The sequence below is a fragment of the Vanacampus margaritifer genome, chromosome 20, assembly GCF_051991255.1.
Source record: "Vanacampus margaritifer isolate UIUO_Vmar chromosome 20, RoL_Vmar_1.0, whole genome shotgun sequence".
Classification (NCBI taxonomy): Eukaryota; Metazoa; Chordata; class Actinopteri; order Syngnathiformes; family Syngnathidae; genus Vanacampus; species Vanacampus margaritifer.
This window is the reverse complement of record NC_135451.1, coordinates 5,635,136-5,662,434: the sequence shown is the minus strand read 5'-3', so window position 1 is coordinate 5,662,434 and position 27,299 is coordinate 5,635,136. Positions and strand designations below refer to the sequence as shown.

The window sequence follows — 27,299 nt, the reverse complement described above, 5'->3', positions numbered from 1 at the left end:
TTTTCTTGGATATATCATAATTTTGCTACAACCTCCATCTTCTACCTTTTTTGTAGCTGCCATCGTATCAAAGACTATTACTTTTTAAATTTTTTAGCAACTCCCCATATATCACAGAAATGTGTGTTTTCATCAGCATAATGTTTACAGTCGACAGGCTCCAAAGTATCATCGCTGCTGTAAAGCCTAAAATAGGGATTAACATCCAGATGAGGATTTGTTTAGTAACAAGCCCCAGAGCATTTTCATCTCAGCTAAGTCCACGTGCATACCAACACACAATACGCATGTACAAACATGCGACACATTATTGTGTGCTTTCAAGCTACACACATCCGTACACGTGGATTTTCCAAGTCCATGGTTTTTGGCTACAATGTGACTGCAATTGGATCTTGTGCGTCTGAACAAGGCAGAGGTTAGTTGTAGGCTATCAAAGACTAAAATAGCAAATAAGAATACCTATTTAAATGAGGAAAGTTGCTTTTAAATGATCTGAACAGAAAGCCTGCTTAACATTGAGATATTATAACTCAGGATTTAAAACAATGTTATGATTCAATTTAATGAAGGCATTCTTGTAAGTATAATAACAATGTTCAACACTGACATCTCGTCGGTAAAAAAAAAAGTCTAAACCCTCATTATTTACTGTGTTTTCCCCTTGACAGAGTTCATTATTGCTCTGTCAGCCACTTCAATTCTCATTAACATCTACAATTTGTCATTTACTGTGCATGTATATTGTGAGAAACACCCTTTCACACTTCATCATTTCATCATTTCACAGCTTGTATCGAATATTCATCACATAATGTCAATAGCGTGGATGGACAAATAGGTCAAATAGGTTCCTATACAATGACGGGCCAAAGGAACACCCACTGTGATTGACACTCTAAAGGTGGTATTCTTTTAGTATTGTCCAAACTGTGGCTCTGTGGCCATTTGTGGCCCACTGTACAATATTAAGCGGCCTGCGGCATGTATTAAAATTGACATTTGCAACTAATGTATTAGTTTTATATACTGTAGAGCTTTTCTAAATATGCAAAGATGCTCATGAACTGAACAAAAATATAAATGCAACAATTTAGTTTTTGCTCCCATTTTTCAAGATGGACTCTAGGATCTAAAACTTTCTACTCTGTAGAGATAATCCATCCCGCCTCACAGGTGTGGCATATCAAGCTGCTAATTAAACAGTACGATTATTGTGCAGTTTTGCTTTATTGCGGGGGTCAGAAAACCAGGGCCGTTTGTAGCTTCATGGGGGCCCTAGAAAAGATGTTTGGGGGCCCCAATATGCCAAACTACAATGAAGAGATTCCTAACTCTTTAGATGGTCTCCTAACATTCTATTAGACTTTATGAACAAAACAGACTGCAGTTAAAATTAAAAATCTTAAATTGACAGTCATTTTTACATCAATAAATAAAACAGCTTTTGGGTTTTTAGACAAATGTTTAATTTAAATAAAAGCTTCCCTGAGACGGTTTCTAACAGTTTGTGCAAATTTTCTTTTTTTAAGTTATGCAGCCTATTGTTTCAGCTGGCTGGCTGGTCTCAGACCATCTTAGAGGTGAATACCTCTGTATTAAGTTTACTGAGAGCTGATTGTAATATTTAGATTTTCATGATCGAGATCCATATAAATGATGAATGAGTTTGTGTAAAATTTGAAGTGTGGCTCATGTTGTGCCTGGAGAGTGTGTACGTTGTTACGGTTTGTCTTAAATTTTGTGCTGTATAGAGACTCACCTTGAAGAGAATTGCCTTTGCACTTGTTGAACCGGTTGAAATTGTAACCTTTTCCAGATGGGTCTGTAAACCCAATCTACGAGTAAGCAAATTAAGCTTAAGTTTAGAGGCTATCTTCCTAATGCAGGTTGGATCTGTTCCCTTGCCTCCATTATGTTATTTCTTCATGCGCTCTCTGCACGCCTTTTGGCTGGAAAATGCCGTTTATTTCCTTAATCAACCAATCATCTTGAATTGTTCAATGTCGGTATGGTTCTAAGACTGTGGTGGAGGGATTTCAGGCATTCCGATGATGAGATAAATGGCTGCCATGAAATCCGTCTGTAGGGTTAAGAGTCGAGGCTGTGGGGGTTGACACTCTACTCTGTCGGTGAAGTAAACACGCAGCCCCCCCAGCGAGAGTGCTTCCTTCAGAGCTGCCAAGTCTCTTTGCATGCCAGGATCTAGGCTCATTCATAAGACGTGTGCGTTAGTGTGAAAGTATGTGTGAGGACTAGCAAGATGACACCATTCTCGTGCTGGCAAAAAGGATGCAATGCTGTTCTGTTGAATTGAACTTCTTGTTAATCATGATGAACCGTCATACAAGGTAAAAACATCCCATCCCCGCTGTAACGAGGAGCTATCGGCACATAAAGATTGTGACTCAACAATGCCATAAAAACCTTCATTTTGCCCCAATGAATTAAAACTAACTGCACAAATAAACTCACCCCGCAGTTCATTACATTTGCAGCTTTTAACGCCCATACCAGCTTTAAATTTGATGTATTTTATCACATTTTGACAACAACACACAATGTACCCTATGAGTCAATGTCAGGCAGGCAATGAAGGCGGCTGCATGAGTGAGCGCGTCGCTCACTGTCATGGCGTCTGATGCTTCGTTAAAATGAGTTATTGACAAGATGACTGGCCAGGGACATCTTCGTTCCATACATGTAGTCCAGACCGCTTCAAGTCGAGTGAAACAGGTCCAACAAACTGGTGGCGGTAATGGAGAAAATTGTCAGTTTTATTGTCATTCAACGGCACGTGGCTTGTAGCCGGAGAGAAATAAATGATGGATGTTTGGAATAGTTGCCTCAGCTCACGGAGTAAGGTGATCTGTAAGACGAAATATTGTGAGTTTCTGTCGGCTTCTCTCTTGGTTGCATCTCTCCAGTACCTTGTACATGAGATAAACCTGTAACCTGGCAATAGCCAGATTGATATTGTGATTCACTCAAGGGAGTTCTCCACAATATCAATCTGGGACTGCTCCGCGGTGATTTGCTCGGGAAAGGCGGGACATTCTGTACAATACTTCAGGCTGATTGGGCCATGCGGCATCTTGTACACGTTTGTTTTGATCAATCACGGCCACGGTTGGAAATGTTGTTTTCGTCGAAGGGGGGGAAAGCATGAATATCGTGACCAGTTAAAAATGCACGAAGCGCCTTTCGCTGTTCAACATTCAACAAAGAAACGGTGAGTAATTCTGCAAGGACAGAATTAATTGCAGCGCCCATTCGTCCATGTTAGGTTTGATTGTTTCCCTCGGCGTCCGCGCTTCCTGGTTTCGTCACAGCTGCATATCACGCCCCTAACACAATGTCGCTCTGTGATTGGTCCGAACCACTAGTGGTTCAGATCGGTGGAAATCAACGGGCTCCGTACAAGATGTACTCACGGGAGTTTGAGAATTCACAAATACCGTGAGAATTCAGCTTGCAGAGCAAGGTTAATGAACCTGTCCATATGTGGCTAAATCAGGGGGCAGCAACATTTACTGTCAAAACAGCCATTTCAGGCCAAAAAATAAATAAATAAAAAATCTGTCTGGAGCCGCAAAACATTTGAACATTGTGATGTATTCTCATGTAACTGAGGGTCAAAGAGCTAATTAGAGCTGCACCATAACAGAAAAATATGCAGCATCCTATTCATAGAGATTCATTTTCTTCTACTTTTTATCTTCCGTATTTTGGATTTTTGTTGTTGTAATGTTTCAGACTTTGTTTTTCTTTTTTTTCCTTTTAGACTTTGCTGCCTTTTTTGTCAATTTTCTGACATTTTTGGCAATTTTATAGATATATGATATGTCTCCCTTCTTCCTTATTTGGACTTTTTTTTTTTTAAAACTATCAATTTGGCTTTTTTGTGGTCATTTAATTGTCATTTTTGGAATTTCTTCTTTTGTTTTTGGATATTTTATAGTTACTTTTTATTTGTTTGCATTTATGCCTTTTAAAAAAATAAAATCAAGTAATGTTTTGCCTTTTTGTTTTTGGACATTTCATGGTCACTTTGGAGATTTTTAGGTATTTTTTAAGACTTTTTCATCTACCTTTTGTGTCTCTTTTTCTTTGAAAATTTGGACTTTGACATTTTTGGAATATTTAATTATTCTTTTTTATCTAAATCATTAATCATCCAAACCATTTATCCATTAAAACGATTTAATCTAAAATAAAAAAATATTAATGTCTACTAACTTTTTTAGAGATCCAGAGGAGAGGGACTAAAGAGCCACATGTGACTTCAGAGCCGCAGGGTGCAGACCCCTGGGATAAATAAACAATCTTCAGATATGATTGTGAACATATTGCGCCACAGCTCTTGTTGGTTGTATTGGATTGTGCAAGAGTACCCAATGGAAATAGATTTTTGAGAATGTACAAAGCAACAAAATTCATTTGATAGTTTCAACCCATGAAAAAAAACGACACCTAAGTGAGAAAGGAATGGAAAAGTTAAATCTTTATTCAGCGCCTCGATTTCTTAGATGAGGAAAGGAGACTTTATTTATTTGTTCTTATGCGTCTTACACACTGCTGTATTATTCCAGACACTCTGTCTTCTCCCATTGAGCAAGAGAAAAATAGTTTCATCCACAGGGGATCCTTAGGTTTATATTAATAATGCTGAATGCTTGGGAAGGACAAGAATGGAGTCCCCGCGGAGGAAGCTGCCCGGATACCAAGTGCGATTGTGTGTGGTGAATGAACCCATGAGTGGTTCTATTTGGGTTATCGGAGGGCACTTGAACATGAGAGGGATTCACTACAGCTCATATCGGCTATTATAAAAAGCTGGTGGAATAAGGTTGAAGCCATTTCATGGTGAGGCGAAAGGCCACATGAGGTTGTGTTCAAGTGCCTGCTCGGTCTCCCAGTAGAACTTGGACGTTGCTGAGATATGTACTTCTCGCTATAAATAGAAAATTATTCCATTTTCAATCTATGTCCTGATAAAAATGAAAATTATGTGAACATTCCAAATCCTTCATAGGTGTGAATGTGAGTGTAAATAGTTGTGACCTGTGATTGTCTGGCAACCAGTGCATTGCTTCCCCTAAGTTTTTTGGTATAAGTTCCAGGTCACCGACCATTCCAAAATCAACAACTGATTGCCTTCAAAAGAGGAAAATACACCTTCTGGATTGGCACCATTGATGAGTTGTGACCTCAACCTGACGGAAATGCTGTGGCATAATCTCGAGAGTGACCAGACGTCGCAAGAATGGGCCAAAATTCATCATGACCGTTGAGCATGACATATGATATAGTTGCATACTGTAGGTTTCCTGTAGTTACGTAACAAAATTTATGTTATCTTCGATGTTGCCAAAAGTTAACATTTTCTTGTTCTATTGGGAGATATTTTATCTTACGGTAAATGAGGTGATACAATATATTCCTTATTTTACGTCATTCATCCATCTGGTCTGAGGTTATTGTAGTTAACAAATACCAACCATATAACTAAAACTAAAATTGAAAGGATAATTTTGTTTAAAAAAAATAAATAAAAACATGAGTGTATTTTCGCAAAAAAAAAAAAAAAAGATAAAAACGTGAGTGTTTTAGAAAATAGCAAACTGAAATTACATTTGAGGTATAACTATGATTTTAGCAAGAAATACCCATATTTTTGTCTTTGTCATTTTATTTCAAACATGAGCTTTTGGGGTTGATTTTAAATGTAAATGTTTTTTTTTTTTTTTTTTTTTTTTTTTAATATTTGTTCTATTACTGTATGACGGTACAGAACAAGGAAAGCCCAATCATGTAGTTTGTATTATTTCACAGTACTTAGTGTGACTTTTTTTTAGATTTTTGCTTTTTTACTTGCACTGGACAAATGCGCCATACACAGAAAAAAAAACTAATGCTAAAACCAATAGAAGATACACTATAACAAAGTTTTGTTTTTTTTAAAGAAAAAACTCATTCAAATTTATTTGGAAAACAAAAGTAAAAATTAAATAACTGACTAAAAAATCCCAAACTATTCAAATCTTGGTCTTACCTGCTCCTTCTATCTCTTTCCATTGTTTGTCTGTCAGGCAAATATTTAAAAGGTGAGTAGCTTTACTTTATACAGTAATTCATATTTAAAAGTATTTCATTTCTCTTTACACTCATGTGAATGTTAACAGTGGTAAAGTGTTATGATGGTTACAATATGCTTCTGGATCAATTGATTTCGCTTTACAATAATCCCCAGATTTTTATTTTTATTTTTTAACATTACCATAACATGGAACGGAATTCATCCAACTTTGGTGGTTCCACCATTTGTATGTTTTAGAGCAGCCTTGCATTGCACTGACTCTTTCTCACTTAGGAATTCAGTGAACGTTGCACATTTGTGATCTCTACTTCTTGGCCGCCACAGAAATAGCCTCTTGTTCCCTGGCGGCTATCACAGGCCTCCTCTTTTAATATACCGCAGTACATCCTCTCATACCCGACACTTGTAGCCCGCAGCTCGCTATGAACCTTCAACATCATGCTTGCAGGTAATGTCATTATGAAAGGAGTCGCATGATGACGATGTTTGAGATTTTTTTTCAAACCAAGACTTCAAAGTAAGAGGAAAGATGTCCTTAATTGTTAAAGGAAGCTTTAAATGAAACCTCAAAAGGATCCTGTAACAAGATTAAAAAAAAAAAAGACTTCTTACAGCTGTATCCAACCCCCAGCTTGCCCAAATCTTTTCAATCTAAAACAATCCCCGTATTTTCCACCCATCATGCGTCTTGAGACAGACTAAATCCCGCGGATTGCCGCAGTTTATTTTCTGCGAAATTAATGCGCCCATCACACAGACGCACGCAAATTAAATTGGGAGCCCGTTCTCTCGCAAGTAATTTCAGGGTCAAAACATTATCATCCAAATGCAAAATATAATCCCTTCTTCTCTAAATGATCTCACCTTGCTGAGATTGCACGTTATTTTCTTCTCGCTCTTTATCGCTTGTTTTTTTTTTTTCTCCTGGCAGAACTCCTATGCCAGGCGGGCCACTCTGATTGGAAAACCTTATCAGCAGAACACACATTTGATTAGAATTGTTTCCTAAAGTGAGGTCTCATTTCTGGCTAGTTGGCTGAGGTTTGTCTGAGAAAGTTCTGATTTTAGAGAATTCATTTACTGGCGTAATTAAAGAAAGTAATATAGATTATTTTTTATTTTTTTTGCATTTGATTTAAATCTTTTTTTCTCAGCTGCATATTGTTGGTGTGCACAATAAGAATATAACTGTAACATATTGTTTAACTTTGTGGTCCAGTAAGTTTTGAAGCCAATTAAAGCATTACCTCGTCTGAGCTTGTTGTAGTTAAAACTTTTTTGACTTTATATGTCTTAATGAGCCCATTAATAGTAACCGCAGGGCTCTTGGCTGGCGTGTTGATCTAAGTGTTATTAAAAAATAAAAATAAAGCCTCCAGCTTTGTGGTCCTTTTTTTAAAAACATTTGACACACATCCCAAGCTTGTCACATGAGTTCCCATCATTTTTTCCCTCTTATCTTGACATGATTATTTGTTGATATAATTTGTCCTCTCTTTTTATTGGTTACACAATCTAAGGAGCTCCAATTCAAAACCAATTTTGTTCAAAACAATAAAGATAGCAAAGCTATAGAGACACACAAACATCGATTTTTGTGAGTGAATGGATGAATGAAAAAAGAAAAGAAAACATGAGCTGATATAAAATATATTAGCTCTTTATTCGTGCAGTGGATGACTCAACTCAAGCAAGGCCAGCAAAGACAAATTAATGATTAATTATGTATATTGTAGAAATTAGCCACATTTCCTTCAAGCACACAAAGCTCAAGTTTTTCAGCTCAAGGTTAGAGACAGTTCAGACAGAGGAAGCCGATACATCCCTGCGACCCAATTCCACCGTATAGAGACATTATTGTAAAAACGTTTTTTTCTCTCTCATCTATTCTGCTCTAATTTGAATAATTCTTACATTGCTTTTAATGCTTCTCATGTTATCATTAGTTCTTTTATACTCAGTGGAATTGGATGTCTTCGAGCATAATGATATAAGGATATAATGAATAATGAATAATACAAGACAAAAGAAAAATATCAAGATCAAAGAGCTCTTGTAATTACATTGCTGGCTACTTTAAGCTTGGCATACATTGTGCAAATTGTCAGTTTTTGCCAGTTTCAAACCCAGTTCCGAGTCAATTGATCATTCTTGAATAAAGGCCCATTTGAAGGGTTACTTGGTTAGAACTTTAACAGTTTAACCCAGGGGTATCAAGCTCATATTAGCTCAGAGGCCACATGGAGGAAAATATATTACCAATGAGCCAGACCGGTAAAATCATGGTATAAACAATTGGTGTCAGTTATACGCAGATTTTCTCTATTTGCAGGCCAGCCCTAAATAACGGGTCTGAACTGTGAATATATTGTTACGAATGCAAGTAGAACGCAGCAACACTTAGCCCGTATGAGTTCCGGGCGTGTTATATCTACCTGTTTTGCATACATATTGTTCCCAGAATGCATTGTGTGGCACATTCATGAAGTTATAGGACGTTAATCCATGTCATATTTGAGTTTGTGTTAACAGTAGCTGAATGTGTGTTGTATTTAGCACGTTTGTTTGATTTATGTTGGTCTATGTTATCAACAATGTACGAACTGCATTGCTCATCTGAGGATTGCTTGTGAAATTGCACATTTATATGTTTTGATTTTGGCCGACTGATTAATTGGTCCAACGTTTGTTTTTTACTTTACAAAATCTCTCAGTTTTTAGTAAATCATTGTGGATGAATTCGTTCAGGCCCGCCCTCTCCATCTGCCCTCATAAAATTGGGCCTGGTAATTATTTTTTAATTTTCTATCCTTCCCAACATTCATAAAAAGCATTTAGAAAAGCAGCATGAACGTGCTATTGAAATGGATCGGGCACTTAAGAAGCTTCTCATTTGGAGCCTCTTTAGGGTATTTTCATTATATGACTCTCTGTGCAGGAACAACAAGAAAGCGTCTGTGCTTTTATAGCAGGCGTTCACTCGAAATCAAAGCAACACTTTGAAATTGCTTCGCTTGGCTGTTGGAGAGCCCATGAACAATTCACAATTACCAAGTGGCTTTTTTCCCTATTACACTCCTCAATGTCGAGTGTACCCATGATCAATTTGAAACACACACTGTACACACGATCAAAGACAGTTAAATTCCTATGTTTTATCGCTCTGTGGCAATCTGCTTGTCTACGATAACATTTAATAACAGTAATTCTTTATGCATTGACACTGTACATTTTTCTGTATTAATCTTACAATTTATTTAGAAAGGACTTTTCAGTGCAGACTGAATCAAGGACAGTGGCAGATGTTATGTGGTCTCTCTCGAGCGGGGTGCTGTAGGTGAGAAGGTCGAGTATGTGAGAAGCAGGCAAGGCTGCCAAGTGATTTACAAACAAGCAATAAATTTAGTAGTGGTATATCGGCAGTCAGGTTCAGGATGGAATGAGATCATAGTTTATTTTCAAGTATTTTGTTTTCATGTTTTCACGCTTTTATGGATCCATTAAGAGACACAGACATGTATTTTATTTTTTATTTTTTTAATCATCAATCCTTCATTCAGTATGTAAGAATTAATTATAAATTATTTTAATCAGTGAAAAGTGTTCTTTTTTTAAAATATGCAATCGCTGATTAGGTTAGTGGCAGCCTTGTGCGCTAAATGACAGATGTTGTTTCTCCAACTCGGCCACTCTCTTGCCTCATACATGATACTGATGGAATTTTAGCATTTTTATCATGACGTCTGATGTAATTAGAGTAATGAATTGAGGCAGTTTCTCAGAGCATAAACAAGCAAATCACTTAAGTGGAGAATGCATAATAGTCATTATTTGTATTTTCTGAATGCTACTCGACTCACCATGAAAGTATGTTTGAGTTATGCATCAATGCACTGACATTTTCTACGCCATCTATATTTAAGAAAAAGAGTCTGACAATTAGCTCAAATTGTGAGAGTACGTGTCTAGATAAGTTGCAATTCTCAATATTTGATAATGAGCTACCATTAGCCCTAAACAATGATAAAATATCAATATGCGTGTGGATGATTCAACAATCTATCCAGGAAAATTAACAATGGCAAACATAGGAGTATCACATATCAGGAAATGCAGTTTGAACAGATAACCAACAACAAATTAGTCCATAATGTTTCTTAAGACAAAATTAATTGCATTTTGGACAAAAACTGTTCATGAATGAGCCAAAAGTATCAGTCAAAGCTAATGATCCAAATTAATAGAAATTGAAAATATCGTCACTATTTGTCTTTATTATAATAATAATAATAATAATAATAATAATAATAATAATAATAATTAGTATTATTATTACTACATTTTTACATTTTGGGGATGTCTGCATTAAAGTTTCAATAAGTAAAACAAAACAAAAATGGACATAAGTGTTTTCCACATAGCAACGATATGCTTAATGAAGCCTGAGCCTACCAATAAATTTGACCACAATTTCACCTTGAAACTTGAGCATAAATGAGACAAAATAACTTTCCTAATAGATTTCTAATAGATACTGTACTGTCACAAGAGAAGCAAACTCAGGGCATACTTTATAGAAAATGAGATTGAGAGATCATATTTGTGATAAGCTGTCTGCATCCCACTCCAATTCTGTTTCCTTTCATTTACAACATGAATTATTCCTTATCTTCAACTGCAGGGTTCCCTGCTGTAATGTTGGCACAATGTTTCTAATCGAGTTTCTTATCTTTTAAACTCACATTGTTCTCAGAAGGGCTACTAAATCACAATATTACTTCTTTTTTTTTTATACTGGTAAATCGGTGGATTGGGTGCATACGTTTTTACTTTGACAGCAAGCAAAACGTGAAATGTACCACAATAACTAATGACAATGTCTCTCGAAATGGAAGGAATGCTTAAGTGGCAGCTACTGCATGTTACTATTTGCTACATACATTATGAATATGACTACAGTAACGACTATGAATTTATGATGAGGCGGAAGGAAGAAGCAACCCTGAAAGTAAGATGCTTTCATAATTTCAGCACCATGGACAGCATACATGTCCAAAAACCACTGTAAACCACTGACTTGAGTCAGAGCGAAAATATTCAGCTAAATAGCCAAAAAGGTCAAACCAGCCGAGCCATCCAAGCCCTTTAAACTTGCATACACATACACACATATATGCATATGGCTTTAAAGGGCTCTCGCATTTGATCTTTTAAGCCGAAGTACAAAGTTCACGCGCGACAATAGAAATCTCTGCCACAACTTCGCTTTGTCCATTTAAAGCTCTATCTCCGCTTTAATGACCCACGGATGTTAGCGCTGGCTGACTGCCTGAATGTTAAGAGTGACCATGTATAATATTTTATTTGAGAAGCGGTTTTGTGACAAGGATGAAGGACAAGCCCTTCCTTGTCCTTGAATAAATGCAGATGTATGGTAGTAAATACATACACGTTTCTTTGATGTAAGAAAGGAAATATGAGGAAGGAGGGAGGGACAAAAACAAACTCAATCTGTGCTTCTTTAAAGGGGTAAATATGATGCATTCATGTTAGCATGTATTCCGCCTCACCTGATGACAGAGTGCATGAAATGGTTTGCTCATCTTGTTAGCATTCTGCATCTAATGATGCATAAGAAAAGCAATCAGTGCGTCGGTAGCAGATGTTGTTGATGAGCAACCTTTATAATTTATTGAAGATTGCTGCAGCAGCAGAACCCCCCCCCCCCCCCCCGCCTCACACACACACACACGCACACACTTAACATGTTCAATAAACGGTGTTTGCATACCTTGCTTTCACCCTTCCTGCTAATGTGTACTTTGCATGTTATTTATTACATGCATTGTCAAAAGACCAGGGATTAATAAATGGTTTTGGAAATACAGTAAATGTCAACAAAAAATTGGTGCATTGCTGAGCAGTGTTGCAACGGGTACCTTGAAAAAGTAACTTAGTTACTTACTGCTTTAAAAAGTAACGTAGTTACTTTACTGATTAATTGCTTTAGAAAGTAACTTAGTTAGTTGACTAATTACTTGTTTTAAAAAGTAACTTAGTTGCAGTACTTTGTTGATTACTTGCCTTAAAAGGTAACTTACTTACTTTACTGATTACTTGTTTTAAAAGTAGACTTTACATTGATGGGATCAGACAGTATTTGGCATTTGCAAAATCGGTCATCGACTGTAATGTCTTATTTTGCCCAAACGATCAATGACGTCATTGATCGGCTCCACAAAATAAGATGTTAGATTTTACATTTATTTTTGATCAGTGTTTTTTTTTGTGTGAATCCCCCGCACTCCTTCCCCACTCCCATGCATTTCAATTGCCGTCAGTTATACTTGGGTTTACGGTATTCGTGGGCTGGGCTAGTCCCTATCGCCGCGAATGACGGCGCTCGACTGTAGAGTAAACATACGTTGTTTTTTTTAAATAGATATATTGCTCCTTTTTCTGATCAACTAAGGGATCAGTTAACTTTTCTTTTCTTTTTTTCAAACTCGTTAATTGCTGATTGGTCGAAAAAAATCTGGATTGTTTAAAGCCTATTTAAAAGTAGCTTAGTTACTTCAATGATTACTTGCTTTTAAAAGTAACTTAGTTTACGAATGAATTGCTTTTAAATGCAACTTAGATTACAAGTTCCTTTGATTAGTCCATTTAGGTACCGACCACCCTGCCTTACATAAAAATAATACACTCGCTCTCTCATAAACGTTTTATGATGCTTGTATGTAAGAAGCATATTCATTCTTTGCAGTAATTTTCACGGAGCTTTGAAGAGTAACTTAAGTCTGATTACTTGTTTGGAAAAAATTTTACATTCCAAAATGTGCATAGCTCGGTAAAACTCATGCGTAATTTAATTTGTCAAGGTTTATGTCAGCTGCAGCTAAATAGTATCAAAGGAGTGTGGTGTCCTTCAGTCTCATTTTTTTTCCCATCCCATGAAATAGATCTTTTCATTCCAAGCTGCTTTGTGCAATTGACCTTCAAAGCAACATTATTCTCATGTTGTCTTAATAGAAGTGGCTCATTCTATAGTTTGCGCGTGAAGGACGCTGGGGTCCACACACTGCTGTCCTCAACTGTCTTTTGATGCGATGGGCAAACGCAGCTTGACAGGGTCTTCCAAATTGAAACGTCAGCCATCGTTACACAGAACCTGCGTACAAAGAGTGACAGCGAGAGAAAGTAGAAGCTACCACTGCACCCCGTCCCCTTGTTTATGCATTTTTAATTTGCTATAGCATCGCTGATTATTCCACATCTCAGTCATATTCTACCACTTGACCAGATGCTCTCCTCCCCTCCCCCTCCCCTTCACCCCTCTCTCCCTCTCTCTCATTCTCTCGCTCGCCCGGCTCCAGCGAGATGAAGCAGGAGCTGGCGGAGGAAGGCAGCAGATGCTCCATCCTCTGCAAGCAGCACCGTTTCAACGAGCACTGCTGCATCCGCTGCTGCGCGCCCTTCACCTTCCTGCTCAACCCCAAGCGCGAGTGCCTGGACTGCCAGTACAACGTGTGCAAGACCTGCTGCACGTACAACAAGAAGGACAAAGCCTGGCTGTGCTCCGCGTGCCAGAAGGGCAGGTTCGTACTCGCGCACACACACTCCCGCGCGGGAAGGGGAGAGCTTTGGCAGAGGGGTGAATGGGAGCTCGGAATTGGAATTGGGTGATTGTAAGGAGAATGGGACTGAATATACACTTCAGGGATTCATGAAAGGGAAGAGGGGTGATTAAAGATGTGAGCTGATAAAGTGATTTTTTTTTTTTATTACTTGATGTGTGACTTTTATTGACATGTCATTTAATTACTAGTACGGGTGCATGTTTAAGTACATGACATTTCCTGGTCTTGATTGATGATTGTTTGTCTTTCAATCACATCTCTGTATACACAGTCAACATTTAGACTTGAAAGACGGCGAATATTTGTTGTGTGTGTGTGTTTTGCGCACACCGCCTTTGGGTGTTAGTGCCCCCACTTGCCAGTGGATGAATAGGCTTTTTCCATCGGCAGGGAGGGGGTTGGAAGTACTGTTGCATCAGAGCGGAGGAATTCATATGCTAATGGGGAAATCTAAGGCAGGCAGAGCAGATGTCAAATTGGAGAAGTAAAGGTGCTTGGGTTTGACAGGATGCTGTCCAAAAATGTTGCCCCTCCACTTGGCCCCATTTTCTCCTTCCATTCCCCTGACACTGCTTCTATTTGACTTTCATTGATTTTTGCGGTGTACTGAGGTAGCTCCACTGCCGTTGTGTTGGTATATAAGACGCGAGGGAGAATGAAATCGGCGGTATCTGAATGAGGTGGGCAAGGTTTGGTCTCGCCCCAGGCACACGCCTTTATTGGATATCGGCATCTGTGAAACGCGCCGCTTCTTCCCATGGGCTCAAATGTTCTCATTAGGGGTTTAGACTGGTCACAGATGGGCCTGATGTCACAACAGTGTCATGGACCGGCATCATGTAAACGCAGCACTTATCATTAGCGCATTATGCTGCCTTAAATCCGCTCTTAGCATGAATTACTCTCTCTGGGTGGTGTTGTGTCATTGGAAACGACTGTTTACAGCTTGCCCAAGAGTTATAGGCTTGGAAATATTTCGTTGGGCATATTAGCACTTACAGAAGACTGGAATTATGTCTAAATTATTTGTAAATGAAAACTCAGGACTGTGTACACCGTCCTGAAAACAGAAGCATGCAATCATAATAGAGAATGTGTATATTTGTGTAACTATTAATGATAGCAATATTTTAATAAAATGTGCTTTTTCCACCCAACATATCAAACATGTTGCACCAGGATTTGCTGTTGATTGCACACGCACACAAAGTACTCACAGGCACTGCTCACATTTCTGTAAAATAGTCAAATTGGAGAGATTTATGTCATTGCTATAAAAAAAAAAACACCAACAACATGTTCTGTATCTTTAAAAACCGTGGCCTCTATATCAAATCCCCATTTATCGCTTTGCAATTTTCTAACGGCATTCTGCACAATCCAAATGTAAATCCAATTCCCGATGGAACAGGCCAAATGCTCTCTCCCTCTGTCTCTCTCTCTATGCCTCTGTCTCTCTGTCTGTTTTTCTGTCTGTCTGTCTGTCTGTCTGTCTGTCTCTGTCTGTCTTGCTCTGTCTCTGTCTCTGTCTCTGTCTCTCTCTCTCTCTCTATGTCTCTGTCTCTCTATGTCTGCCTCTCTCTTGCTGTCTCTGTTTTTCTGTCTGCCTGTCTGTCTCACTCTCTCACTCTTTCTCTGTCTGTCTGTTTTTCCTCTCTGTCTCTCCCTCTCCCTCTCTCTCTGTGTCTGTCTGTATCTGTCTCTCTCTCTCTATGTCTGTCTGTCTTGCTCTGTTCGTTATCATTCCCAGTCGCACAAGTGTGATCCCTCCAGAACAGTAGAGTTGTAATCATTGCTCATATACTCGCACACAGAGGCTAAAGTCGCCTCTTCGCACTCATTAGTACCAAGTTTGTCAGAAAAGTTCCAAGACTGCTGCCACAAAAGATGTATCAAAACAAAACTACACATTTTCGGGCAAGACAATCACAGTACATCTACTTTGATCATTTGGCGTTTTCTTCATTCAGTGCGTGATAATTTTATATTCAAGAAAACTGAGCTGCAGGAGATCATATATATATTTAAAATATATCTTCTTTTTTTTTTTTAGAATAGTTCTGGAACTTTGCTGAGACAGTTCAGAAACAAAACTGCATCTTTAGACACACATGCACACTTGTATTGACTAAAACTAATTGTTTTAATGAGGCGCTTGAGAAGAAATAGAAGAAATATTGATTGGGCTTTGAGTTGTCCTGACCACTAATAGGGGTTGGAGTGTTAAAGGTAAAAATAGAACATGGAGAGAATCATGCGTGACTTTTCACTCCTGAGTAACCCTGCTCGTTTGTAGATTGAAGCAATTGCCCCCCACCCCCATCCTAAAAGGGGCATTGACCACTAGCAGCTTACACAAGCCAGAACATTTTTAGTGGAATATGAAAACTCCACCATCCAACCCCCATCTCCTGTTTAGGCCCCAAGCTACAAGCAGCCTGGGAACTGTTAAGGGGAAAGAGCAGATGATTAAGAGAGATGAGTGCCGGAGGTCGAGAGGGAGAGGGCAGGAGGAAGAAAGGGCAGCAGGATAGGGAAGGACGTGCGAGTAGTCTGTCCTAATTAGTAACAAATTTATGAAAAACATCTTGAATGCTCAGTCAACTCCCATTTATTTTCCCTTTGCTGGCATTTCTGATTATTTTATCTGCTTATAATTTAGATTTTGAATTGCTTTCTGTCTTTACCTTCCTAGCAATGTCCTTAACTTTACACATTTATATTTAGAGCAGTTGCACTACAGAAAAGGATGATTTTGTGCCTGCATATACAGTACATTCTTTAGGCCATGAAATAATCGAATTATATGCCTCGGTTTGTGAATGTGTGCATGCATACGCGTGCAAAGTGTAATGCACTTAGTGTCAAAACAGCTTTTTCCATTTCATAATTACATTGTAAGCTTGACTGTGAGGAGATTATAGCATTTACTGCAATGTCAATATAGCAACATACAGGACACACATGCACACAGAATACAATCACTTACCACAAAATTAGGAGATATTATAATATATTGAATGAACCGACGCACCAAGTGTGACTTTGTCATGATGGTGTAACACAATAACTGTCACACACAAGACAGCACACTAAAGTTTTCTTGTTATGGATGCCTTGTTTAAATGAGTAGTTGTAGTGGGTGCGGGTTATTGGTACGTCAGTCAAAAAGTACACAGAAACACAATTTAGTCTGCTAGCTAGTAGGCTCGCTCGCTATCTTACTAGTGTATGAGACCGCATCACTGTGCTTGTCACGTCTATTTATTGTTATAAGAACCATCTCATTGTATGTGTCTCAATCCAGCCATATTTATGAAGCGCTAATTTATCTTTTATTGTTTACATTGTAAAGTTCACCTGAAGTTATTTAATTGCCTCATAAGGGAAAAGAGTTAATGTTGAATGACACTGTAATTTCTGATCTCCCCCCCGCGTTGAGCAGGTGTATATCGATGGACAGTCAATCAGAGTAAAGTGAAGTGGTGAATATCAACCAATCAGATTACTGTTGGGGTGGAACCTAAAAGAACGAGGGGGAACGAAAAATGTACGAGGATGCTCAGGGACGGGAATCAGAATTAAGAGTTACACGGAGAGAGGACGAGACATTAAGGGTTTTGTGCCCACAATTAAGTTATACCAGTTCAACTAAGGTAATTGTCATGCTTTTGACCGTTTGTTTTACTTATTGAGATGTCATGAACGAATCCGTCGTGTGAAATTAATGTCCTTTAATTGTGCTGTGTCATTAGCGCAAACGAAGTTCTGCTATTGGCAGTTGGCTGCTGCTTAGCTCAACGTGGGAACAAGCTGAAGTGCGACTTCAGGAACTCAGGAAATGTGAATTTATGTACATTCGTAGTTAACACAGAGTGAATTTATGAAGGTTCGTGAATCTTGTTGATAGTGGGCTTCAGGATAAAGTGTGCTTGGAGACGCTGCTAAACGTACTCAGGACTTGTCGTGAATGGAAGGCCTATTTTCGTGGCCAAGCTAACAAACTTCTCTGCAGAAGGTTTGAACTAACGTTGCTCGGATCTGAAGGAATCTCAAACTTTTCCTTGTGGATTGCAAATGAGCTCCAACAAGTGTGCCAACGATTGGTACCAAACAAACTGAACAATTATTATTTTTCTCTTCTTATTATATTGTGTTTTGTAAATGAATGTTCTGTAATTTCAGAAGAGGCGGTGTATTTGCCATGTTTCACACAAATGTGATTCAAGTGATTTAACATACCATGCCAATGTAGGGTGCTATACATTTTTAACAAAAGTGTATGCATGGGAGTTTAACTACCTTAATTTCCTGACTATAAGGCACACCTGCTTAAGCCGCACTAACTAAGTTTGGGGAATACTGTACTACAGATTGTTCCATGTATAAGCTTCACCCGACTGTAAGCCGCAGGTGTTTTAATGTTATCGTACCGGTATATATAAGAGTTCCTGGAACCACAGAGGGGATTGTCCGGACAGCGATGACTGTTTGGGAACACAAAGCGTCCCATTTATTAACATCTGAACAACATTTGTGCAGTGCACAAATAATGCAACGCACGTCCTGCAGTCAGTCATAGTGCAGTATAATAGAACAAAACTTACAACGCTTGACGAGGCAATAACGTCAAATGGTGAAATTAAATCCGTTTTTGTAAGTGCTTGCCTGTAACGCGGCAGTAAAGGTCCATTAACGCGGCTGTTCAAAAAGACATTATTGTAACAAAAATAACCAGCCTACTGGTATAATATATATATATATATATATATATTTATATATAATATATAATAACAGCGTACTGTTAAAATATTCCCCATCTCTTTTCTTCACCTGCCTCTATGTTGCATTATGTATTGAAGCATCCCAGAAAGAATCTATTGCAGTTGCATGTGTTGCTGTGTCTATATACACCCCTGGTAAGCACTTCCATGAACTCTCTGGCTGCCTCCAGACAAGCACCTGCAGCTATGAGAGGTGGGATGGTCTTTTTTTTGGTCATCTTTCTGGGAGTATTTTTATCAGCACCAGCGAGCAAGACTGCGCTCTCTGGGGGAGGCTGTGCCCTACAGCACCACAAAGCAGGCACCGCCCACGTCTCAAGTTGAATAATTTACATGTCTGTGTCTCTTCTCTGTCCCACCGTTTCCTTGCCCTGTGTTTTTACTCTAAGGCTATTTGTATCTGCGTAGATGGAGGGAAAACAAGAAAACAATTCAGCCATTACTTTTTTGCTTATTATGAGCGTTCATCCTAACAATTTCATATCAGTTTGGTTGTGGCACAGGTTAACAAAAAACACCATTGGTGCTGCAGGGCACCCGATGGGGTGAAGACAAAGGAGAGGAGGCAAATGCAAAGAGAGAGAAGGAAAGCTTTTAGCCTAAAATCAAAATATAGACTTTGAATGTGAGCACTATGACAGGAAAAACTATGGAGCTGGTTGACATGATGATTCGAAGAATGTGTCCAGGAGAGCAGGTAGAAACGGTAATTAGGCTAGTTTAGTTTAAGTTTAGGGCTAGGTTCACATTATTTTATCATGTTGCTGATAAGAACACAAATGGAGTTGGGGTGGAAATGAGTCAGCTCGAGTGATGAGGCTTAAGCTTGAAATCGAGGGTGTTTTTTTAAATGTTGGTAGATAGGTGTGAACTAAAAGAGACGAAGAGATTTGATATATGTATTACATGAAGCTTTGTATTCCGATTAGAATGAGACAGAATGACCAAATGGAATGGAAATGCATCATATAAAAACACCTCAATCCAAATAAAGCCAAAGATGGGATGTGCAGCAGGTTAGGGTGATTAAGGTTTGTGATGGGAATGTCTTGACTAATGCCAGTTGTGTGTTAGACATATGGAACAAATACTCTGAGGAGTTGATGAATAAGGAAATGTGAGAGAAGGAAGACTGGTAGAGGTGATTGCTGTGGACCCGGAGGTAGCAATGATATTAGTATAAGATATTATGGGGAGAGTTCGAAAATCACTAAAGAGTATGAAAAATTTAAAGGCAGAGGTTTTTGACTAGGCTGTTCCATAGAATTCTAAATGGTGTGAAAAGATTGTTGTGTGTTCAAGTATGCTGCTGCTGCATGTTCTTAAGGACAAGGAAGACCTGCAGAGTTGTGGGAGCTAATTAGGAATAAAATTGATGAACCATACAAAGAAGTTACGAGAAAAAGAAATGGAGGCTAGACTCAGGACAGAAGTGAGCATTTGTGAGCTGCAGTGTGGTTTTTATGCCAAGAAAGAGTACTGCAGATGTAGTATTTGCCATGAGGGTGTTGATGAAGAAGGTACAAGAAGTATAGGGTACTCAGAAATGAATTGTGACCTGCATTGAGAGTCGGGATCAGGTGGAGGAAATTGTTGGTAGGTTGGAGCATTCACTGAAAAGCATAAGAGTGAAGATTAGCAGAATTAAGACTGGATGAATTAGGCTACAGGGAAAAGCGCTTCCAAGGGTGGAAGACTTTAAATACTTGGGGTCCAAAGTCCAGAACGGTGCTACCTGTGGAAAGGAGGTGAAAGAACAGATCCAAGCAGGTTGGAATGGGTGGAGGAAAGTGTCAGGTATGTTGTGGAAGAGTTTCTGAGAAGAAGCGAACGGTGTATAAAAAAAAAAATACAAAATAATGAGGCCAGTCATGATGTACAGTATGTCTTAGGGATGACAGGTGTCAGAGCTGGATGTGGTGGAGAAGTACTAATTACAGCTATTCTTTACTTAAATTAAAAATGTTTTTTTTTAAAAAATGCAGCATATTGAAATCCTCTATTTTTTTATCCTACCAGGTGCACCACTAATCACATACTCTGCCTCACTATTCCCTCTGTTACCCCAACCATCCTGGTCGATATATCATTTTGCGCAGGTGATTTGTATTTCCTAGTGGTGGCACAGTCAGCCGTGGCACAAAACGCACACAGAGGATTGCTGAACAGTGACCATACACACGCACACTCAGCATACTGCCGACTTAAGTTCAGACAATCCAGACTAATTTAAATGCCTTGCTCTGATTTATTGAAACATAACCTGAATCCAAAGTGTCTGCGCTGCGTGAAAGGCGTAGCTCAAAGCTAATTGGCTGTCAACTTCTTAGCAATTCGTCTTTGTCCTTTTATTGTTTCACTGAGAATTTGTGTCGATTTCTGCTTTGTAAGTGCTTCTTGCTGTGAGGCCCCCTGTGTTGCATGATAGGGGACGAGGTTGCGTAGCAGGTGATAAATCACTGCTGTCCAGGTAAACAAGTGGGCATGTACTCACAACACAAAGACCGTTTGCTCCTCGTGAATTTTGTTAGCCATGCCTAAATACTGTAGCTTGTGTCATTTTGCTGATTTTTCTCTGAGCTATTTGTGTCTCTAGAATCTCATTGGTTGGCTTACAGTTCTCAGGCAGGTTTTCTACATAAAGTACACTATTTATGTATGTTTGTGTGGCTCAGACTGAATGGATTCAATTATTTGGTTCAGTTGTGAGCCCAGTCACTGCAGCCTGCCTGTTACCAGTAGATGACCCTTGGAAAACTGAACGGCATGCTCCACGTGATCCGGGTGATTTTGTGGCTGGCAGCGCTCAGGCAAGTGATTGGAAAACTCATGATTCTTAAAGCGGTTTATGCTGTGAAATGACTAGTGGTTCAGAACAGAAGCAAAATCCCTTGGTTTTTTATATGCTTTGGTGGGATTGGAGAGAGAACCTGTTTGCTACTTATAATGTCATTACAATATGGACACTGTTGTGTAAAACCATTTCAGCCTTTTCTCTCGTCTTAACACCTAAATGTGCTTTTCACACAGTTTATGTTGCTTTCAAAGGCTTCATTCCTCCAAGTGGCGTCATGAATCCAGCAGATGGATGTATGCACCTCTTGGCCTTCTGGTGGCACAGCTTATCCTCATCCACAGCTTTCAAATGCAAATGAGAACAAATGATGGATTTTTAATGGACCACTAGCAATGCATTATCTGGTATTCACTTAATGCTTGTAAACTCACAATTGCGAAAGGCATAGCAATTCCTGTCCTCTGGAAATTCATGTTAAAGTACTTTTCTTCAGTAGAGAAGAAGCTCAACTTTATTGTTAAAAATATAGGCAGCATGAGTTGGATATAGAAAATATACTTAAAGACATTTTGATTACTTTTTCTAGTGCTGTCAAATGATTAAAAATTTAACTAAATTGCGCAATATTACATTATTCATTGCGATTAATCACGTTTTTCTACTACTATGTTCTACAAAGCTCGTAACTTGAGTAAAATATTTAAATTGATGTGAAATCATTTGCTCTTAGATGCCAGAAGACAGCTGGGATAGGCTCCAGCTGACCCTCGTGAACCAAAGATGTACAGTTAAACTACTTGAATTTAGCTTTGCATAGTGCGCCAACTATTTTAGAATTCTCCAATAAGCGTCAAGCAAGTAAAACAGAAAATAAAACTACCTATAGTCCGTGTTTATCCATCTTCCCGCCAGTGACTCATTCCAAGTTTGGCTCCAAACGTGAGCAGAGGCTAAAGGCCATCACAGGAAGTAAATAAAACTGCGTTGAGTTAAATTTTAAACACTTTAAAGAAATTAAATGAATCTTCCAGAGTTAACGCTTTAATTTTGAAGCCCTAATTTTTTTAATTTGCGGCCAGCAAGTACGGAAAAAGAAAAACCTTTGAATGAAAAGCAAAATATTAAAGGGGGACAGCAAGATCCACTCATTTCGGTCCATCTCAGGGGGCGCCAGCATTTTGCTTAGCCCTGAGCAACTGTGATGTCATTTTTAGTTAACAGCAAGTGGCAAAATGGCCGCCCCCCTGGATAAAAATTGGTGGATTTTCCTGCTTTATTCATTTTCCTGTTACAAGTATTGCCCATCACTCCCAATTTTTTTTTTCTATTGCCTTTTAAAACATTTCAGCCTGGGGAATGTATGTGCGTGTCTTGATGGATTAACCCTGTGTTTCTTCAAACCAACCAACGACAGTTCAACAAGGAAAAACTCTTTAAACTTCCCTCCAGCAAGGGACTGAATTTCATTTTTACTACCCACAGGAAATACATTCTTAAGAGCCTGCAGAGATCTAAAAGCCTGTAAAGCAAGAAGACAAGCGTTACGACCGCTTATCAGTGACAGACCAGTCTTATGGCTGGGACAGGTAATCAGCTATGTATCTTATTTTCAACATTCCTGGAGACAGCTGGGTGGAAACAGTACCCTCGGAAGTTACACGGGACATCAGTGCCCTCCAGCAGTCACTATCAGTATTACCCTCAAGAATCCTGCCGCTCATAATTAATCTGAAGTCTACATAATTCGGGACATAAACGATAAACCATCATCAAGTGACTACTGTTGTTTATTTCTGCACAACCCGGATGCAGGGCCTGGGCATAGGCAAACTAGGTGGTTGCCTAAGGCGCCATCTAGTGGAGGGGGTGCCAAATTGCAGGGCAAACAAAAAGATAACATATTTTACCCCCTCAGGTTTTCAAAAATAAAATATGTTATACAGCATATATATTTTATGTAATAATTTGTTTTTTGTTTAGTTTTGGTGTGGTTTATTGAGCATATAAATGCAATGCAAAATAAAAGTGAAAGAAAGAAAATAAAAATTAAAAAGGAAAATAATAATTATTATTATAGGGCGGCACGGTGAATGACTGGTTAGCATGTCCGCCTCCCAGTGCAGAGGACGTGAAATCGAGTCCGGGCTTCGGCTTTCCTGGGTGGAGTTTGCATGTTCTCCCCGGGCTTGCGTGGGTTTTCTCCGGGTACTCCGGTTTCCTCCCACATTCCAAAGACATGCATGGCAGGTCAATTGAACACTCCAAAGTGTCCATAGGTGTGATTGTGAGTGTGGGTGGTTCGTCTCTGTGTGCCCTGCGATTGGCTGGCAACCAGTTCAGGGTGTAACCCACCTACTGCCCAAAGCCAGCTGGGATAGGCTCCAGCGCCCCCCGCGACCCTTGTGAGGTCAAGCGGTTAAGAAAATGGATGGATGGAAGAATTATTATTAAAGTCAGAATTTACATGTTCAAAAGGAGTAGTTATCTAATCATACCCCCACCAACTTATATCATGTACAATAAGTTATTTTATTCAATAATAAATCATTAAAATAGAAAAAGAAAGCAAATCAAGAAAAAAACGAATAATAGAAAATAAACAGAACATGCACTTTTCTTAAATGTACAGATATTAGTGTAAGTTATAAACCCTTATCCATTGCTTACACTAAAATAAGTAAAAGATAAAATAAAGCCCTACATATACAATTAATCTAATCACAATATGATAAATTTCCCAAAATTAATCGTTGCACATACATGAGCACATACAGAATAACTTCTAGTTCAAATGACTACGAGATCATGACCTGGCACCTTGAACATGACCCGCTGTTTACTGTGAAAGGTAGGGGGAGGGGTCGCGCATCATCTCAGAGCGCTATTGATGGATGGATGGCACACTTGTGTTGTTGTCTATACATCAAAAACCTTTAAAATGAAATGGTCCAAGCCCTCAGGTGCTGCATTAAGAACGCGGCAAAAGGACGAGGGAAAAACAGGTCCAGGGTTGAGGCATGTATCATCATTGTCTATAAAAATAAACATGGAAATAGCGTTAGCTTCTTAGCTTGCTTGTAACTTGTTTACATCCATGCTACTCTGCGCATCAGAGCGGGACAAAGCTTGCTGGCTTTAAAATAAAGCAATCAGTCCAGTCCATATACCTGCAAATAGATATGCATAAATCATTGTTTCACATAACTTCGCTGTGGCACAGCCCTCGCCTTCAACTGAGGACTTGCCAAGTCTCTCTCCCCCCGTGCACCTGAACCAGTCCATAAGTGCGCCTTCATTGCAAGCTGACCATACCACTGGCGCAACGCTTTGATCCAAATATGGCTTCCCTTTTTAAGTTGTTTTAGCCTGATAAATCCTTAACTCCCAGTGCTGTTTGCGCTGGGCTCGACTATCTTGGCCCAAAGATGAATTTCATCATCTAGGGGAAGACATACTGGACTGGGCCGTGTCTCATTTTCTAGTAGGCTTGCATCGTTTCAAAGAGATGATAAAGTCATGTGATTGGCATATCAATCAAGTGGAGTCTTAAATTTATAAATAAATGCATTTTTTTCATTATCATCACATCCTGTAATCATTTTCTCCTTAAATCGTTCTAATAATTTATCGATGCAGTGACGGAAGGTGTTGAATGGATAATATTTCACACTTTTCCCCAGTCAAACCGTCGTCTCTGATCTCCCACCACAATCATTTTCCTCCCTAGAAGTAGTGAAACAACTGGCAGCGATTTTCATACTCATTAAATGATCTTCTCGCATCTACTTGAAATTCTGCTCTCATGAGAGTGAGGTATATTGTTTTCCATTATATCTGTACACGCTGAGGCTTGAGGTTGAAAAAATATTGTAGAACAAAAGTATTGGGACTGATGAGTTGGTTACCGGTTTTCCCTGCTCTTGCATGTTTGATTATAACTACTTAAAATTTTCATAGGTATGAATGAGTGTGCCTGTTTGCAATCCAGAGTGTACCCCCGCCTCTTAGCCAAAATCAGCAGGGATAGACTTCACCCTATGTGCCACTCGAGTGAGGATAAGTGGTATATCACATGGATGAATGGGGATCAAAGTTGTCTTGGACCATTTTATATGTACTACAATATGCAGATTTTTCTATACTGCTGTCAGTGCTGTGGGACCGCAGATGGTTCGCACACACTCATTTGCATGCATTATCGCGCAGACATGCATGTTTGTTTCTGCATGAGTGATGAGAGCTGTTTGAACTCATTAAGTTTAAAATAATGTGATGTTATTAAGTGTGCGTTTAGTCCTGGGTCTCCTGGGACGAGCAGCTCAGTGCTGGCCATATCCAAATATGCTTGTCCCCTTGCGTCCATCAGCTAGAGTACCGTGCGTAAGTATATTTTCAAATAAGTCACATAAGTTTAATCGAGGCAACTGGACAAAACCCGTGTTCAGTTCTAAATTCTTGGTGTGGAGTCCTCTGATTGGGAAAAGCATGAGATGGATGACTGAGAAGCTTCACAGACAAACACTCAAGCTTCACTTATTACAGTTGCTGGGGTTGATAGTCAAGCATTTTTAATAACTGTGCATGCCAACTAAATTTATGACAGACAGATAAAATACAGTTCACTTCACTTTTTATAGGACTTTGTAATTACTGTATACTCACAAATAAAGGCTAAGGTGGCATATATTTACTCTACTGCAGATGGTCAGAGGTGAGCAGGAGGGAGACAGCTACTTCCCGACTTTTCCGGTTTGCGGTACAAGTGTGTAAAGGACTGATGCATTGAAGACGACCTAGTCATTTTTCACAGGCTATAGCAACAACCTGAATGTGAAGTTTAAGACCCGAGAAGTCAACGCCCCCACGGTTTTAAAGCAATTGTCGCTGTTGCGCTGATGCCATCACACATTGAATTATCTGAAAGGGGATTGCCGTAGTATACGTTCCCGGCAATTTGCGCTTGGGTGGCGCCCGTCTGAAAGGGACAGTCAAATAAATCCTGGCTTTACTGGTATGCCTCTGTTACATCAATTTACGAGGAATGCAGTGTGAAAAGGGGCTTTTGTTTCTGTGCATGTGACACTCGGCGCATGGGTGCAATTATGAGCTTACTCAAACAGGCAGGGAAGCAGTAGTGCCTACAGTAAATTTACTCAAGAGGACAAACAAGAAAGAGAAAGGAGGACGGTGTTTGCTATACTTGTCTCAACATTACCCCTTTTGTCAATCACTCTTGTATACAACAAACTACTCCCTGCAGTCTTATGTGATTATTCTTGCTGGTCATTAGTTATAATCAATTTGGTCCCATTTAGGAGGGTGACCAAACCTCCTTTTTTGCCCGGACATGTCCACTTATTTACACCCTGTCCAGGTTTTTTTTGTTTTTTAAATCAATTGAAAATGAAAATGTCCAGTATGTGAATCTGACTGACTCTTAAACTTTTAAGTATCATTTAAATATCTTGAGGTTGAGCCAAGTACCCTACCATATACACTCTAAAAACAGTTAAACAGGTAAAAAAATAACCCACGTTGGGTCAAAATGAGACCGACTCCGTACTTGTGTCAATTTGACCCAACTTTCTGGGTTGTTTCATCCAACTACCGGGTTGGTCCCATTGATCCAAGTAGATTCTACAGTGTCACTCTAAAAACAGTTTGGTCCAAAATAACCCAGTATTGGTCAAAAAGGCAATGACCCAACTTTTTAGGTTTTTCATTTAGCACTTTTATTTTTGGGCTGGGGGGTCAAAATGTCAACGACCCAGAAAGTTGGGTCAAATTGACCCAAGTAGCAGGTCAATCTCCTTTTGACCCAAATGTATTTATTTTTGACCCAACTGTTTTTAGAGCTGTATCAATGTCTGTCCTTATCAAAACACAAGGCATGTCGGCATCCCATTTTTGTTAAAACATAATTTAACCTAATATTATTAACACTGTTCAGCATATGTATTCATCTGTTCAAACTTGCT

General features: G+C 39.0%; 1 protein-coding gene across 4 annotated transcripts in view; it reads left to right on the top strand.

Annotated features, from left to right (window-relative positions):
- Positions 1-27,299, top strand: part of myripb (myosin VIIA and Rab interacting protein b) — an 82,846-nt gene that overhangs the window by 18,766 nt on the left and 36,781 nt on the right. For all 4 annotated transcript variants that reach the window (XM_077554750.1, XM_077554749.1, XM_077554748.1 and 1 more), the window contains exon 3: positions 13,477-13,698. In XM_077554750.1, coding sequence (XP_077410876.1) covers positions 13,477-13,698 — 222 coding nt within the window. The remainder of the gene's footprint in view (positions 1-13,476; positions 13,699-27,299) is intronic.